The 19,425-nt window shown below is 39.2% G+C and overlaps 1 protein-coding gene across 5 annotated transcripts in view; it reads right to left on the bottom strand.

The window, feature by feature from the left end:
• MCTP2 (multiple C2 and transmembrane domain containing 2) overlaps window positions 1–19,425 on the bottom strand; it is a 128,399-nt gene that overhangs the window by 20,577 nt on the left and 88,397 nt on the right. For all 5 annotated transcript variants that reach the window (XM_032122924.1, XM_032122927.1, XM_032122925.1 and 2 more), the window contains one exon: window positions 2,434–2,556. In XM_032122924.1, coding sequence (XP_031978815.1) covers window positions 2,434–2,556 — 123 coding nt within the window. The remainder of the gene's footprint in view (window positions 1–2,433; window positions 2,557–19,425) is intronic.

Raw genomic sequence — 19,425 nt, 5'->3', positions numbered from 1 at the left:
CACAATGACTGCTCCCTCCCTTTAGGGCCATTACTGAAACATTAGACTTTAGAAAACACATTCATATGAACATAATCAATCTCACATAGAATCATAGCCAGATTTCTATGCAGCATTATTTCCTCCCTTTAACTTCTGTGCTGACAGGTAGGACAGAAAACAAAAGACTTGGCGAAGGCTTGGAATTAGGAGCACTTGGCTTTCAATTCAGGTATTTAATAAACTGAGCCTTTAACAGGGTCCTCCATTTTTTTTCTTGGTTATTTAATAGCTACATTTGAGTCTGTGTACTACAAGTTTAAATACAGAAAACATGCAAAGAATGTGAAGAATCACAATAAAAAGATGGTTTGGATTTAGGGTTTTTTGGGGGGTTGGGTGTTTCTCTTTTGGGGTTTTTTAATTTCTTTTTTTTCCCTTAAAAAGCAGTTGCATCTAAGATGTAAAAGGTACTGAGAGCTCAGACACCCAGATTTATTCTCTGGCTCTCTGGAATACCCTGAGCAGATGAATTAACACTGATCATGGTTTAAATTTCTATAGAAGCTCCCCATCTGTAAATCATATAACATTTTACCAATATTCACGAATTTAGCCTCCTGGCAAGTGGATCAGGAATACAAGGTTAATACTGTTATTCACATTTTATAGCACAGAAATCAGAGAGAATTTGAGGTTCACTTTTGCAAAGACTCTTGCTTGCATTCCTCTGTATACACAAAATGTGTGTGCTGGCACACAAAAACCAAAGGCAGTGAATATCCAGCCAAGGCCTGAAGAAGCAAAAAATAAATAAATGACTGTGTAAAAAGCATTGGTATTTTCAAGAAAACCTTTTCTCATCTGCAGGACAGATGTGACTGGGGCTAGCACCTGATTGTCTATTTTTGACCTACAGATGGTTAGAATCACAGACACACATAAAAAAGGAATCAGGTAATATTAAAGGCACTTTGACTACTTGTTCCATATGATCCCAATCCTGCAAAGCACTTTGGCAGATGTGTGATTTTGCTTATGCAAAATGCACCCCTGAATTTCATGGCATGGCATTGCTTACAGAATATGTGACAGGAAAAGAGCCAAATTCCTGATGGACCTTTCTTTAATATAACCACAATTAGCTGTATTTTTAGAAATAGCCTTTTTGCAGTGTCCACCTAAATGATGCTCTGCTCAATTTTTGTGTCTGATGCAAGACTCTCCTCACCTGAACATGCAACAAACTCACCACAGGATGAGGGAAGGGGCTGGAAGGTACACTCTGTGTATTTTTCTGGGTAAGTTATTACTGTTATTTTTTATTGCCTTTTGTATTAAAAACAAAAACATCTGTTTGCCTGCGATTCTCCCATGTGGGAAGTTCTGCTTTTCTTGATGAAATCAAGTAGTCACTGAAGACACACAGTATCTTTCTGCATTATTCTGGACTTGGCTGAAACTGGAGAAAAGCATTTCTTTTATCATGTTTTCAAATTAACCCTCCCCTGGTCTGGATAATGCAACTTCTCCTGTTTTCTAGGAATCTTTCCACGTGGGAGTGGATGAAAACTAAACTGGGAGCAACTTTTCACACTGAAACTAATAAACCAGCTATTGGCTTTTTTAATTCCAGGATATTATGTTTTTGTGTAAAATCCACTTGGCTCACTCAGGTGAAGGTATTCTTCACGGCTACTAATGTCAATCACCATTTTATCAAAAGTTACAGGGAAGCTATCCTTTGGCTTCCACTTCATTACTGTATTTATTTCACTTTTGGAAAGAAAATATTATGGACATTCATGAATTTACTCTCCTTCCTAAATGTAATAACCATTGTTATGGGAGTGAAGACAGTGGTCAACATCAAACAGCACTTCATACCCCAACAGTAGCCCTTTGTCACATTTGGTGATTACTTCTGTATTTAAACCTTTCTTTCTCCCAAGTTAAAAACCAAAGGCTAAATTTCTGGGGGGGAAAAAAATTTGTCTTTTAAGAGCTGGGGGTGGGAAGGAGGAATAAAAGCTTCTTGAAACCTCAGATCACAGGACAAGGCTTAAAAGAACTACATTCTCTTTTGGATTCAATTGACTTTCCTCTTCTGTGAAACATGAATCATTAGTGTGTTGCAAAGTGTAATGGCAGGAGGGGAATGGCTTTTAGGAACTTGTTGCTTTGCAAGCCTTTCTTAATTCAAATTAAAAACCTTTGTAGTTATTTAGTAAGTGAAATCCTCCTCCTACACACTCTCGTCTTCTTCTCCTACTACTCTGAATGGTTTATTGCTTTGATTGAATAATGAAAATTGAGAGGGTTGAGGTTTCTTTTCAGTAACTTTGAAATAGAAGCGCTATTTAACTACACAACCACTTTAATGCCATTAGAACACGTGACGCTTCGCACAGGGCAGGCTGGGGCTGCCAGCAATGTTACTGTCACTCGACTTGCCTGGGCATCCTGGGCATTATTGACCTTCCCTGTTGTGACGAGGGAGAAATTGTATGCAAAGAGCACCAGTAAAGCCAGGGGCACCATGTACAGCTCCACGGTCCAGACGGTGACCACGAACACCTGGGAGAATACAAACAAGTGTTTAAAGGGAAAGACATGTAAGAAAGGCTGTCAGTCGTTATCACCCTGTACATCCATCCTTGAATCTCTGCTAACCTCATTCAGACTATTATTTTGGCACAGAAATCTGCTCTCTCTATTCTGTGTGAGTTCATTAGGCTGCTGCTTGTTGGCTTCTCCTCCCCTGTATCCGGGGAAGGAGAAGGCCATGAACATAAGGTCAGTCCAAAGGATTTATCCACTCCTTCCAGGGACCCCTCCAGCCTGAAAGCCTTTTGTCCTTAGTGCTAGTGTATAACAGATGCACTTAGAGAGGCAAACCTGCTCCACTTCATCAAACCCTAATTGCCAGGGGGTCTTTCCCAGGCTGCGGAAGAGCATTTTCCTCTTGTGCAACAGGAGCCCTGGAGCTCCCTTGTCACTCCACAGGGGATGATCAGCAAATGCGTCTTTACCATTAATCCACCTATACTCTTGGCACAGCAGCACACAGAAAGGACTGTCACCTTCCAGAAGGCAAGGCCTTAGGTTGCACATGATGCATTATTTTGGAAAGGGATCCTGTCAGCCTAGTCTCCATTCTCATACTCTTGCCATTTTTCAGCACAGCATATTCTGATTTCACTAGCTCTTTATAGAGTCTCTTTTCCTAAAATCCTGTACAAGTCTGTGTGTTTGGACTGGTACCTGACAAAACCCACTAACAGCAAAACCAGAAGCCAAGCTGGAACAGCAAAACACACAAATAACATGATGGGGATTTAAAAAGCGCATAGGATTTTTCAAAAAAACTGTATCAAGGGAAACTGCAATCCTATCCTACAAGTACCAACAACACCTGAACAGACAAACTTGGAGGGGTTGGCAATGCAAAGTTAATAAACTAAATCCAGAACTACCATAAAATGTATGTTGTGATCCCATTTCCTTTTCTACTCTTACACAGTGCTTCCAGAATAACTGCCTAATGCTGGTAGCAACTTGAAGCTATTTTAAGCAATCTCCTTCAAAGACAAGGCACAAACACATTTTTCTGATTTTTCTTCCCCCAAAGGAAGCTGGTTTGATCAGAAACAACAATCACATTTTTACAATAATACAGGTAACTGGAAATGAGTCAGGTCCAGTAAGAGTATCTCAAACAACAACAAAGGGAAAACCCTATGGGTGATGAGGAAGCTAAATCTCTACCTCCCCTCATCCTCGGCCTGCCAGATCCTACATATAAAGACAATGCTGGCAGTTGTAGAATGGGATATTTATGGCAATGTATTTTGTGTTATGGACCTGAAAGTGTAACCACATTGTACCAAAGAAACACTTCCCATTGCATTCAGCAGCGTGAGAATTTATACCCCTACAAAACAGCAGCTGTTTTAACTTTTTAAACAAAAAGACTTGTCTGACATCAGACAAATGGGCACTTAATACCTACCATGGGCCAAACATAAACCAAGAAATAATGCCTGTATCCATAACCTTACCCAAACAGCACTTGCATTTTCCAGAGTGTACCTGATTTCATGTTAGCTGTTGCTATGCAAGGAATTAGACTGTCATCCTGTTCTTGGCATTTGTCGGCCAGTAAAGCAAACTTTGAGATATATTCATTTATAAAATGGGCTGACATCCAGGAAATATATCCCCATGCTATTGATTTGCAGCACAGGAATGTGTGGAAGACAATTTGGTTTTGGTTTTTTTTTTTTCCTTTTTGATCCTGTTTTTCAACATACTAAAAAATTAGAAGTGATAATGATTCACACAGCCACATTTCGCATGTAAGCAAGGCAACAGAAACACATGAATCCAGGCCAAGAATTGGTACTTGATTTGTCTTACAGGAGTCTTTCATAACTTTAGCTAATAAAACCTCCAAAAATCGTGATATTCCCAGCCAAAACATCTCCCAAAATGAGAAGTTCTAACCCAAAAAAGTTCCTCTGAATCTATTCCAGCTCCCTGGGATGAATATATGCTTGTCTTTTAAGACAAAGTGAAGATGATACCAGCTTCTGTCTGACTCTAAATGTCACTCCAAAGAACGAGGACCTGTTATTTTACATATCTCCACAGGTATCTTTCTCAGGTACACAAAGATTAAAAAAAAAGACATACATACAAATATCCATCCAATCCTTATGTAAATTCCTTTCATGGAAATTGCTATTTCCAGGTATTCATTCAAAACATTTGCTTCAGCCCATGGGAGGGTGTTGCATTTGCATCACCTCCCTGGGGTATGAGCAAACTCAGCCTCCTCCTGATGCAGCAAAAAGACCCTACCAGCAGCCAGCCCAGCAAAGTCCTACAAGGAGTCAATGAAGCTCTTGAAGAACCTCTCTTCATTCACTCAATTGCAGGACTTGACCCAATTTTAGTGCATCTGTCACAATCCTATGTGAACATCACTCTGCTCGGCTGCAAGTGCAACACAACCTTGCAATCTCAGGTCATTTAGGGAAGCTACGAAATCAAGACCTTGGTGATTTTAGATCTTACAGTACATTTTGTGTATTATTAAGTTTCAGACCTCAAATAAAACTTCAGCCTTAATTACAAAATCTCACTGTAGGCTCAATGGGTAGCTGAGGCATGCTGTCTCTTCCTTTCTAATGCTGACTGGTTAATCAGCTGCTGAGTTATAGCTCAGACAGTGAAGCTTTGATAGAGCTCCCACATCTCCTTAACAAGAGTTGCTTTGCCGCTACCGCCACAGTACAGGAAACTTTCATTACTGTGACACGACACAGACACAAGACAAATTGATTTAGCTATTCAGAAATTATTTAGCCTCGGAGGTATGGGAAATGATTGCTGTGAACATACAGTACATAATAAAAGTTCAGAGTGTGTTTATAGAGCGAATAGAAATATTTCTGTGTTCTAACAGCCTTTTGAGCAGTTCTGTGGCATCAGTTTTCAAAGCAGATCCCAAGCGGGCCCATGTCCTACTTTATCAACTTTCAGGCAGCTCCCTGACACTGACCACAGCACCAGCAGCCCTGTGACACAGATACCCCCTCCCCAAATGACAAGGTCCTCAATCATGCATGTTTTTACTCTCTCCTCAGTGATACTTTATGCCTGGGAGAAAGTCCTGAATTATGCTCCCTAAATTATTTCCTTATCAATATTTTTTTTGCCAAAACTCAAGAATGCTTCAGCTGCTGATGTAAATAATGGCTAATGCAAGGAACAGTATCTTCTTGATTTCTTGTCATCCCCAGTCTGCTTTTTGTCTAATCATAAACTAGAAAGGGAATCCATTAACAGGTTCAGATCACTTTCCCAATACCACAGAAGTCAGGGACACACACCAAGACCCTGTTTCAAATGATGCAGTTTCAACAAACCATTCCTTTTTTCGATGTTTCACGTTGTTAGACCAAGTTCTGTCAGACATGATCCATTACATAATTGATACTTTTTCTGCTGGGCTTCACACTGTGCATGGGAGAAGTTAAAAGCACAGCAGCCAATTTCTAAACTAAGAGTTAAGTGAGTTTTCTGCAGTACTCCTTCTAATGCAATCTGGGAGTATAAAAGCCTATTATAGAAGTGAGCACTCTAATTCACAGCATTCTAAAACAATGATCAAAATAGAAACAGAAATGGGATAGACCTATCTAGAGGGAAAGAAAAAAAAAAGAGCTCTTGAAACTAATATTTAGACTAGAGCTCTACCTAAAAGACAACAGCAATATCACAGCCTTGGAGAAAGGACCACTTGATTTCAGCTGATTAATGTGTTGCAATTTCAAAGGGCCTAATAACTACAAGTTAAAGCTCTGGAGGTTTGGAAGCTGTTTCATCTGAAAATCATTGAAGAGGGGTCCAACTGTTCCTGTCAAGAAGTATGGAGTTTGAACAACCATGAGAGTGGCCCTTTTGACAGCAGTACAAAAGATGAGAGAAGGCAGCCTCAACTGAAAGTAAAAACAAACCCTTAGAAACACGTTTCAAATCTGGTTTTTCTGCCGCTCTGGTTCCAATTTAGCATCTGACTATTAAGACCAGATTTTAGACGGGTGTCTACTAAAATATGCCCATAAAACATTTGTCACCAGCAAACCCACAGTCATGGGATAGAACAGTTTTAAGAGGTTTAGAAACCCAGCATAAGATAGGATTTTCTGCATGATTTTTCTACACAGCAATTACAGTTTTTCTAAGTGTAAAATAAACAGGCTCTTTTTGACCCGGTAAGCCTTTGTGGTGGAGTGAAGGATGCTGTTTTGTGTGACAGAATAGCTCTTGGACAACAACAGTCATGGGAGGAGAGTGATACATTCCATCAGATGGAAGAAATAAAAGTGAAAGGAGATTAAATTCATGCGAGGAACCTATGGTAAAAAATTATTTTCTCGGCCAATGTAGGCTCCAATGCTAATGAAATGCCTCATCAGCAGAGCTGTGAAAAATATTATTTGAAACTCCAAGTTTCAAAACCCACAATTTAACTGAACTCTAAACTCCTAAAAGCTTCATCAAAAGTTTCCTTGTGATTTAAAAACACACCCTGTGTAACTTGTGAAGGCAGGAGAAAAACCTGGGCTGATAGTGCTGTGAACGTCCAAGTTTGGTTTTGAGCTAAACTAAACTAAACCAAACCAAGTCAGTGAATTTGATCTGAGCCAGAAAGACGTGCTCCCCTTTATTTACAGGGGAGAGGAATTCCGTATTGCTAACTTATTTCTAGTCTACACAGTTTCAAGTTGTCACGTATGCACAAATGAACTCTGTAAAAAAGGAGAAATTTTTGAAAATAAATATTCAGGGACAAATTCTCTTGTTTTTTGGGGTTTCTAAGCTCTCAGTCTCTCTGCTCCAAACAAAATACAGGATATTAGCCAATAACATAAGATACTGGCTCCCCAAAAGGGCACTCAAATCCCTTGGAGGCAATAAGCCTGTCAACAACAAATTATTTCTGACAGATACTTATTCCTGCCCTTAGATAGGGAGAGTACAAGAGTAGAGGAGAGAATGAACACACTCACACACAGAGAGCAGTACATTTGTGCATATGTGCATATATAGCTGTGCATATGGAACCATCTCTTCCAGATATGGGCAATATGGATGCAGGGACACAGCAGTTCTGAGCCCCCACTGACAAAAATCAGGGTGCCTGGTGAGGGCCCAGACTGATGGGAATGCACCAACAAGGCTTGTGCTCTTGGGCTGGCTTTGCATGGAATAGTGGGAATATTAACAAAAAGAATCCATTAAAAAGAATGCAAATTAGCTTTATGCACCCCTATCTCAAGGCACGGCAAAAAAAGGTTGAGGAAACCATGTAGCATGTATTTCCCACAAAAGATCCTCCTCCAAAGATGCATTCCAGAGTCGTTCTGACTGATACTCTCCTTCCCACATCCACCTGATACTCCCTGACCTCCGAGTGCGCTCTTATTGCACTTCACAGCTGCTAAACTGGAGCTCAAGGAGGGTCAGTTCTGAGCAGAGTCACTCCCTCATTGCAATGCAATAACGGAGAACGTGGCAGGAAGAGAAATTATACTTAAATAAACCAGCACTGGCAGAGGAAACCTATTTACTTTGGATTCAATTTGTTTTTTGTGTCCCCGGCAGAAGAACGCTGAGCATCTCAACGGCGGCGTGGAACGTGCGCTGTATTGAACGGCAACGACCAAAATCAAAAATGACCTCAAGGAACAGAGCTCTTTAAATATTTATGCCACATTACAAATTATCTCCGCATTGCTCCACACACCAGAGTACAACTTACTGATTTTTTTAAGGGTGTACCACAAGGCAAAAAGCTCTTTGAAGCAAGTGTAAACACAACCAGAATCTAAAAACAAAGGCACAAAAAATCCACTTAAGCATCCCAAAAGCCAAACCAAAGAATTGAACTGTGCCCCAAAAAACCTCAGTCTGCCTAACCTGTGACTGCACAGAACCGAGAAGTGCAAATAAAGGATATGTTTGCACAATTTGTTACCACGTACATCTACCTAATGTTTTTTCTTCTCAGGTAATGCTTTGGGTAACAAACAACAAGCCATGTTTGCCCAAACCAGTTGTGTGCATGGACTAAATGACACAAAGTCATGTCCTGCTGCCATATCCACATCCCAGCTCTTCTTTTCCCAACTGCACCTTGCTGAGTGAATGGCCCAGGATGAGCTCAAGGGGGAAAAAGGGGCACCAACTTGTTGGGAGGTACCCAACTTGTGCTTGACAATTTTACATCACGTGTGAGGATTCAACAAGGAAAAGGAGTAATAGAATAAAGCCTGTGGAGGATGGGAACTCTGGTCAGCATGGTCACAATTTTACCAAATATTCAAAAGCAAAAGAAAAAACAATGTTCCTCATTCCCAACAAAGAAGAGATGCAAAACAACCAACAGAAATAGTCCCAAAAACACGCTAAAAAACTCATACTGTTTAAGTCAATATGTGTTAGGGCCTTTTTTGTCATTGCCTGATTTAGACTCTTCAGGGGGATCTCATTTTCTCTGCTGCTGGTAGGAAGTAGAGACTCATTTGTGTTTTAAATGAAAGCTGTGATTCATGTGCAATCACAGGACTCTTAAGAAATGGTGCTTTAAGAAGAAGCATGTTCTGCAAAAGTCGCAGAGAAATCAGAAGAGCTGACAATATTGCAATCTGTTCTCCACCATCCTCTTGGGATACTGCCGTCGGAAACTCCATCAGGGAAGGTTGGGATGCTACACTCAAGACTGCAAACACTTACAAAATGTCCCCACTCTGAGCCTGAATTACTGTTGTCATTAACATGTTCAATGGATTTATCCCCTACTCATAACAATGCCTGGAATCAGAAAGTGATAACAACAAAACAAAAACCAAACTAATTAAAAAGCAACGGTTTTCTTTTATTCTGATTATTTTCATTACGTTAATGAGGTTACCCAGCCTAGAAAAGTAGCACCAAGATCCTTAGATATATTTCTGCAATGAGGAGGTCAGGGAAGAGGCACTCTGTCTAAATTTATTTCACTGAACTTATCACCTGTAAAGTCTATGTGTAAGTTAAGATCCCTACATTGTATTCCAGCTATTTGAAAATTACCTGGCACATCGGTCAGTGTGGGTGATAATTTCCAACACGAGGGGGTGCATGCCTGGGGGTGTCACGTCTGTCCTCTACAACATGTGCATCTAACCCCCAAAGCCAATGCCCATGAGTCTAGTGGGTGCCTCTGGCCAATTTTCTCGTGGCTGCTACTTTATCCCTAATCCCTAAAAGAGGTTAAAACAAAATCAGCTACAACACGAGTTTTGGGTTCTATATTTATGTATGTACAACAGTTTTAGAGTAAAAGATTTCAAATCCTTTTAGGCGGCAGACACTGAAGAAATAGCTGTTTGCCAACATGCTGACTGGTCTAATTTTTCCCTCATGCTTTTATCTAACGTATTTTACATTTCCCGTGCCAAGTAAAATACAGTTAAGACCCTCAAGCAATAAAGCTTAAAATCAGAATAAAAAAAAAAAAAAAAAAAGGGAAAAAATATTACAACAGTTTTCTATGTTTTGGGGTAATCTTCTGGGGATGGGCCAGGGGAATAAATCTGCTTGTTATTTCTAAAGGGGTAACTATGACAGACCAAGGTAACCGGAGAAGATCGCAAAACAAAGAGGAGGAGACATACAAGAAAAAAATTTTTTTTGCTTTATATCATAGATAAATTAAATGGTCATTTTTAACTCTAATGTTTTGGTTTGTTTATCAGTGGGGTCATAGCTTTGGAATTATTCTCATACACAAAGTTACAATCTATTTGCAGGGAAGACAGGCATTATGCAAGTTAAAAGTAAATAATTCTTCCCAAAAGCGTCAGAAAAAAATATTTGTGCTACTTAAAAGAAGGCAGAAATGTAGGCAAATTTTATTTGTTCTGGATAAGGTGAACACCTTAAAAGGGTCATGAAAAAAATTATCATTAGCTGAGCTGATAAATGTCCACTTATTTGGAGATATATTTGTTAACATTTTGAGAAACATTAGCAGCGAGGGACAGATGGTGACGTAATTGTTCAGCAGTGGAAGGAGTGTTGGTGGAAGTGCTCTTAAATTTGGGCTCTCAATTGGGTTCCAATTGTTAACAAATGGGAGTCTTAAATGATATGTTTAAACTACTTTAATGACTCCTCCTTCACATTCATAATGTAAATTAGAGCTGAATGGGTAAAGGAAAAAGGGCTCTCTAACAAAGCAGACATGTGAAATTAGACCTAGTTCAGCGTTCAGTGGGAATCACACATAAGGTTACTTCCCTGGCATCTCCAGCTATGGCACGGGGGGAACAGAAAAATCAAAGGACAGGTTTGTAGAACCTGGCAGTAAACCCAGATAAATTAGAAATAGATGATTGCAACAACAATTGGTGCAAAACTGCCTGGTACCCTCTTTTCCAAAACCTCCAGTCCTAAAAAAACATTTCCAGACTGAAACAGAGCAAAGGAACAAAAAATAATTAAAAAACCCCCACAAACCAACAAACCAGTAAAGCAAGATCACAAACCCAGAAATCTAAAAACACCTCTAAAGCACACATAAAGGAGTAAGATGATATCCTTTCAGGCAAAGAATTCCAGATTATTCTCTGTCCTTAAGCTGTACCTGGGATTCCCCACCACAGCCCCACGCCAGAGCCCAGAAGGTCTCTTCATCTACCTGGGATAGATTTCCCACAGAGAAGAGGAGAGATGTAGTTCATAACTGAACCCCAGCTCTCTCCACATCTGACACACACCCAGGACACCAGGAACTGTGTGATTACACAACACTTAAACAATTTCAGCAGGTTCATACTCTGCAGTGTGACAAAATTGCTGCATTACAGAACAAATGCATGAAGCTGACTGAGGCTCACTGTAATTATACCCTGGATATGTTACCATTGTAAGCTAACAGCAGTGACACACAAAAAAAACCCCTTGCATATTGACAGCATGACTATGTAATAGAGATTTTCCATTAGCAGACCTGTAGCATCTTGCTTTCCAAAACACAGAATAATCTTTAAAAAACAAAAAGAAAAATTAAAAAGTTGCAAGACTCTCGCAATTTCAGGCAGCTGTTCAGGTAAAACTAAAGCCAGAAGATTGTTTATTTTAATAAAGCTATTATATGTGCAACTCCAAATTAGGAATGGCAGGAAACTGGGGGATGCCTAAACCATCACCACCTGTTTGCCCTGAAAATCAATTAAAGTCACACTATCACAGCAATCCCTTCCTAGCTAATAAAAGTTATACAGCTTCAACATGCAGCTTTAGGTGCTTTGTGGGAATGTGCCTGAAATCTAAATCCTGAGTCTCACATTACTTCGATACTAAACACAACTCTGAACCACTGTAAAACTTGCTTTTTTGGGGGTTAGAGAAGGTGTTTAGAGAAAAGAGATCCCGAAATGCTGTTTTGATGCAGTGGATTGAACTAATAATCAGTAAATTCTAACGATTCAGCCAAGAACATTATATACAGTTTGAAGTAGGAGAAAACTGAAGTCCTTTATGACACATGCCTGTTCAACATATTCTGTGCTGCAGAACAGATCCAACTTTACAAGTTGAAAGCAAGGGCAGTAGAGACATCCCAAGTGTTTTAGTAATTAAACGAATATGCATAATGAACCATATGCCCAAAGGGCCTGTTCTTCATGTGGGCCAGATTTTTGTTTGAATTTTTAATTTTTATATACAGATGAAACATTTCATGTAATATAGCAACAGTGCAAAGGAACATGCTATGCAGGAAGGGAAGGAGGAACTACCCATGTGAGAACGATCAGAATACACTTGATGAATTCTGCTCCTCAATTTCCAATTCAGAGCCAAGAGGGCTTTAAAAAAAAACAAAAAAGAAAGAAAGAAAAAATCCTTTTCTCCTTTGAACAGCTGTATTAGTCATCTGCTCAGAGTCTAGAAAAGAGGCATTGAATATATGTATATTTATATAGGTCATATTTATACATTTATGTGTGAAATGGATTTGATACACCAACACATTTAGATGCTGCAAGACTAGCAAAAACACAGACATTATCAAATTGAAAAGCTTCTGATCCACCAGGAAAAATAACTACAGGATGGCTCTCTGGTCGGCAGGACCTGTCATGTCGTGTGAGCTGCAGTGAAACAGGACACACTCACATCTGTCTGTGAAACAGGAACGAGCATTTTTAAAAAGATGGGTCAAATTCCACTCTTGTTACAGTAATGTTACCCTTCTGTGAATGTGAGGATACCACAGCCTTGCTGCAGAAATATTCAATCTCCCAAGTTCTCCTGGGGTGGAGCCTTCTCCTTTCTCAGTAACATTTACCTTTTTTCCATCCCTTGCCCTTAAAGTACTTTCCAAGCAAAACCAGCATCGTTTGCAAAGGTAAGCTATTTCAAATATCTAGACTGCCAAATAATAAACTGGTTCTTTTAAATGGTTCTGATCCATCAGACAAATTTCTATTTTGCATCATAAAATCAGTCTGGACGTTCTGGTTCAGAAGCAAAAAAACTTTCCTGCTTTGAGCTTCACCAGCTTTCCGAGTAAATTTTTGTAAACAAGTTTCAGGCTTTGTGGACCAAGAGAACTCAAATCCTAATCAGACTTAGTGAGGGAGAAGAAAATTTGGGAGTAAATAGCAGCCTGCCCCACAGCAGCTGAGGTGTGGCACTGCCCTGGGATAAACAAGCTGTGGCTGTGTGTGCCTGACTCGGTCCCACAGAGATATGCTCCCCAGCAATAAGGAATGGAGACATTAATGTGACCACTTCTGAATTAAAAGGGTGACTTTTCACCACTTTCAGGAGTTAAACCTTGCCTGGCACTTCAGGAACTCTGATCACCAAAAGCAAGTGGCATGGCAATGTAGGAGCAACCCTGGCCCCAGGACTAAAAGTATTTAAAAGCTGAAATGAGTTGTAAATAGTAGCATTCACTGCTCTCGGTCCTAATTCAGGGTCTGTGCTTTTGCCACCGCTTGGTTTGCATGATCTAGTGGTCTCCGTGGAAAGACAGATAAACTTCAACAGCTGTCAGAAGACAAAAATTGACAAGGAGCATCACCTTTCCTGACTGTTTAAATCCTTTAAGGAAGTGTTGGAGCAATTAGAGAGGGAGTCTAATCTTTGCAGAGTGCATTAACACTCTCCGACCTCCCAGACAATAGATCAGACCTCGGACACATAATGCTTCCCTAAGGCTTTTTAACCAGAGCATTTGATCTCATCGTCACTCTGTGTGTCTTACTATGGGTATCTGTGTGTGAGACAGGATTCATTGGGCACTGAAGGACCACTGTCTCTGCCAGTATTCATACAACTTTCAGAAAGAAAAGCAGGAATTGCTTTCATTGCAATGCATGCTGCTGCAGAAGTACTACTTCCCAGAAGAAGGGGGAAAAGAAAAAAAAAAGAAACAAGACAAGATTAAAACCATCCAGAGCAGCTCTGCAAAACGTCTTCATTTTTATTAATCTCATATTTCCTTTCTACTGCCACTGTTTATTTCCCAGCTTTGGAATATAAATCTATTTTTTTTAAAAAAAAAAAAGCTTAGATTAGTGTTTTATTCATAGAAACAGTTATCTGATAATAATTTCAAAATACTTCATTTCTTAACCCCTGCAGAGGGACTTAAGGGAAAGGGAATTAGGAAGACAGGTCTAGTTTATTAAGGAAATTGAAATATATCATTGCAAATAGTTTTCCCAAATGTGTACATGGAAGTATCTGGGGAAGGTTTCTTAACTGCTAGAACAAGTCATCATCTCATTCCTGATGGGCATGTTCAGTTAAAAAAAAAAGCTAATATCGCTGCATCAATTATGCATTTCCCATTTAATATTCTAAACATTTTAAGAAAATTTGCTTCATGCAATTTTTTAATGGAATTAGACTTTCTTGCCATCATGTTCTGACAGAGGCCACATCTCCTATGACCAATTCATAATGGGAGGATAAAAGCAGCTGACTGGATTCCCACCCACTGCTAAAAAATGGGTGCTGCAGTCTCCCTGAGCACTGGGGCTTCTCCCCCCCTTGAAATGCATTTGAGGTACAGCACCGGCTAAAAGTATTTAGATGAGCCTATTAATGCTTTTCATTAGCAGCAGGATTTTGTTTTACTTTTCCAGACCTACAAAAAGAGCCTTTTTGTGGAGTACCTGCATTACAAAAATGTTTGGCTGCTGTTTAAATGGGTATCTCAAATTTGCCAAGCCAAGTGCATCACAAATGACAAAAGGTCACATATACCCAGTATATTTAAAAACAAGAAAGCCTTCAAAGTCAAAGTGTAATGCAGTTATTTCTAATCTGAACAAACAATAGAATGCATCTAATGAAAGCTGACAATTGGCTTTGATACAGAGATGTGCTGCTCTTCTCTTCCATTAAAAGATGAAAGCTGAAGGAAAGTACAGAAGACAGCGACTTCTCCCCCAAAAAAAGGAGAAAGTTCTGAACCTGAGCAAGCAAAGTAGTTAAAGGCTGTTTTAGTGAAGACTTTTGCTCACCTTTGGCACTCATCTCTCAGTAAACACGCTGACTTTACATGGGTAATGTTAAAGGTAAAATAAATCAGCATATTAAACTGGTACAAAACACTACATGTTTTACATATTTATTAACACTTCTCAAAATCACAGCACTACCTTTAAAAAAAAAAAAAACCACACACAGAAAAACACCAAAAGAAACCAGCTAAGCTTGATTACAGTGTGGATGCCACAATTAAGAATAACAGATTTAATTTTCATGAAGCTGTGGGGGAAGACATCAAAACTCTATTGATGTTATTGGTAGCAGTGCAAACCTTTACTGCGGAAGCAGTCAAATTTATTCATAATTAATAGTAAAGATTTTTTTTTAATCAGATTTCTGGGATTTTGCAGTCATCCCACTGCTCCAGGTCTATTTCCAACTGAATATTAAAAAAAAAAAAAAAAAAAAAAGAATGGATGGGACATATCCTGATTTAAGGTATTTTTACTATTAGTGCTATCCTCAAACAACCCAAGAACTTTCTGGTTACTTAAGAATTACCTCTAACTTAAAGCACATCCTAGTTGCTAATAAAGAAAAGTAAAGCTAAATGAGAACAGGCTTTTTAAAAAGTGTATTTGCTCTGCAGCTTCCCTACTAATATCTTTTTATTTCAGAACTTGTAAAGGATCCAACTCTTTCTTATTTAAAGTAAAAAAGAAAAAAAATAGCCCAACAAGCAGAACGCCTTAAGAGAAATCCCTCAAGGTGTATCTGTCTCCATCATAAAACCAAAATGTTGCATTACCTTCAAATAGGAAATTTCTTCCAGTTGTCACGATTTCTGCAACTAGTGTTACATTAGCACTGAGAGAAAGGGTGAATTAAATTAAAAATAAAACAGTTCAAGCAAGAGAAAGAAAACCTGCCAGAAAAAAATCTGACAAAAGCCTGAATGCCAGGGCTGGCTCATTCCTGAGGGTCCATCGCCATCTACAGGCTTTTCCTACTCTCAGAAAACCTGGTAATTCTATTCACACAGGATTTTTGCCCAAAACGAGTATGTATATTTTTAACTGATGTTAAATAACACAGGTTTGCTGAAGCTAATGGAGTTACAGTGATTTAAACCACCTACAGATGTGTCTCTACTTATTCCCTCGTTTTGGAAGACTAAAAACTTCCTCTATGCTTCAGGGGAATGCAGTGTTGTTCTAAGCTTACATCTGTGTTAAAAAAAAAAAATTACCTTTTTAAAATTAAAAGGGAAAAAAGAAAAAACTGATAGGGGTGTTCCACCAATGACATGGGAGATAACAGTCGATGTCTACAATTCTCCTGTAAAACTGAGTGCTTTAAAGTACTTTCTAAGAGGTGTCAGGTCAAAGTAATGTGAATAATGAGCAAAACCCAAGCAGATGCTGACTGAAAGAAAATCAATACACCTGTGGCTCTGGGTGGGAGGGGGGAAAGAGTACACTAAGTATAAGAATCTTTCATTTTAATGGCATTTTCACTTCCTAATATATACCTTTTTCATCCTACATGCCATGGGTTTCCTGCCTTTTTTGTTTGTTTGTTTGGGCTGAGCCGTATGTTTTTTCCATACAGCTTGCAGAGTCTAAATCCACACCAACTTTGGGAATTTTACAAATAAGCTTCTCAAATTCTGGTATTTCCAATAGTGGTGGGTAAGTAGCTTCTGTCTCACACTCCTGTTTAATGAGTCTCACGCAGATGCAACATTCATTCAACTTAGAATACTAATTTCGTCTTTGTTTATGCAATTTCTAGTCTATGAATAAAGTGAACTTTCAGAAAAAGCAACAGGCAAATTGGGAAAATGAAAATGACTGGATCCTAACACGGAAAATCATCTCTTTAGGATCAGATAAGATAGCAAATGTTACAAATAAATTTCTCTTGGTTTTCAACCTACCATTCAATTCAGAAGAATTACAAGTCAGAATTTTGAGGTAAGAATCCAAAATTCAGAAGATGCCCAAGAGTTTTAACCTGAAGTTCCTCTAAAGAATTCAAGACTGCAAAAAGAAGTACAGCACAAGAGAAAAGCCAGCTTTCAGGTAGTGGGCACATCAGCCTTGTCCAATTTTTTTTTTTAGGGCAAATTCCTAAAATCAGAATGGGGGTTTTTAAGGTAACCATAAAAATCATGAGCTAAATTCACCTTTGACATAATCCAAGTTTTGCCGTTTTGTTGAGAGCAATGGAACCAGTGCTGCCTTCCTGGAGAGAGAATTTCACCTTTTCTAAAACAGCGAAATAGTAGTCAAAGGTAAAAATAAATAAATAATTAAATGCTAATGTGTGATTACTCTCACAGTTGGGAGAACACAGAATATCTGCTAGCGAGGCATCAGACACAGGAGTTCAGTGATGTTAAATATACAAATAAACCCAGCAACAGGCAGGAGTATTATTTTACTGTGCTGAACAAAGCAAAATAAATACAATGCACGCAAAAATAAACAGGAAAAGTACAAAATAGCACAAGATCAACAATAATCTTTTGCAAAACTTCAGGACTTCAAAAGATACAAGACGTTATATACTAAGGAAAAATAAAAAAAAAAAAAATTTAAAAAAGGGCTTCATAAATCAAACGGCAAAAGTACAACACAATATAGCAAACACCAGCCAGACCACAAAGAGGGTTTGCTCTTCATAAACATCAGATCAGGCAGCTAAAATTATTACCAAAGCGCTCTTGTAACTGTCACCTGTGGTGGGTATAATTACAGGCTACTGCTGCAAGCACGCCCACGTCATATGGCAATAAAAGGACCTACTGCTTGCCAAGACCAGGCAGACAATGGAGAACACACACCACCTGACGAGAGCCCAAAAAGATCAGCCAGGGAGACTAATAAAAATGACAGCTTCGAAACAAATGACAAAGCTTCAACCACCAAAAAAAAATAAAATAAATAAAATAAATAAAAGGTGATACCAAATTAGCTGGAAATGCAAGCGCTGAGCAGAGCTCTCCAACAGGTTGCAGCACAAAGGCAGGCAGAAGGATTTGTGGATGCAGTTAGTTCAGGTTTTAGCTCGAAAGAGCCCTTTCTCATTTGCCTTTCTTTTAATAGATAAAATGCTTCCACATTTGATCTTGGCTTTGTGGGCTGTCATTAAATAGCCAAAGAGATGAAAACTATATTTCCAGTCTGGTCAGGACACTGACAGATACATGTATTTATTTAGCTATCTTAGCACCAACACCTTCTAGGGATAAATCCACACACTGTAACAAAGCTGAATTTCTTTCTCCTTGCCTTAACTCTCGACTGGATGCCTGCACACACATTCCTGCTGACCAGCTGCACAGAGGCTTATCCTACATCAGGACTGTTCTTTCACCCAAATACTTGGACCACAGAGTTTAACACACCCAGCCAAGGTATTAAAAGGCTTTATCACCAATTAAACCCAACAAAATGCAATTAAAGAGTGAGAGGCAATGATTTAGGTCTCTCTCATTACCATGGCTGAGGGAATTGTTCTGATGTGATGCATTCAAGTTTTGAGTACATGACACAGAAAGCCTCAAAAATATCAGCACCGCATAATTTAAGAGGAAGATCCCCAACCCCAAAATCAAGGGAATTGCTATACAGGGTAAATGCCTTGTTAAGCACACCCAGAGGAAATGATTCCTCAGATGCAAAACATAGTTTTGCTTTTATTTTTATTTTGGAACATTTCACTGGTAAAAAGCAAATCCCCAAAACTCCTGAGCTGGAAACATAAGGCCATCCATCTTTTTCAAAGTTAAAAGGGATATCTGTACTGGTCTCTGCTCAGTTCCATCTCACCCTGACTCCAAAGCTTCCAACTTTGCTTTTTAAATCTTGTTTATCGTGTTGTCAAGGCTCTAAGTGGTTATTTCCCTATTAACTTTGTCCTTGTTTGTTCTTGCATTTTTGAAAGAGCTGGAAATAACATGTGTTTACTTTGCTGTGTGTCTCTCAGCATCGTCAATATCACTGTTGCTATTCCAGGAATTTTAACTGCTGCAGCAAAGCAAAGTCTGGGATCTCAAGCTTAAATTGTATTCCCCCCAGCCACAGAAGAATAATAGTGGAAATGTAAAAATTGCTGGGAAAAGGGTGAAACCATCTCCTTTAATTGTCTGGAGAAGCCTGTTTCTCATCTGAGCAGCCACTTGTGTCAGGTAACGTGCTCCTGACAGCTTTGCACGAGAGCTGGTGCGTTTGCACAGGCTCTGCCATGAGCAGCCAGGAGAAAGCAGGATGTAAACGTTTCCTCCATCATTAGGAAAATACTTTTACTGGGGTGTAACAGCTCAAAATAAAAACACACCTCTCCACTCCAGCCTTTTCACTGGAGTTCAAGACA

This window comes from Corvus moneduloides, chromosome 13 (assembly GCF_009650955.1).
Source record: "Corvus moneduloides isolate bCorMon1 chromosome 13, bCorMon1.pri, whole genome shotgun sequence".
Lineage (NCBI taxonomy): Eukaryota > Metazoa > Chordata > Aves > Passeriformes > Corvidae > Corvus > Corvus moneduloides.
This window is presented reverse-complemented; position numbering and strand designations above follow the sequence as displayed.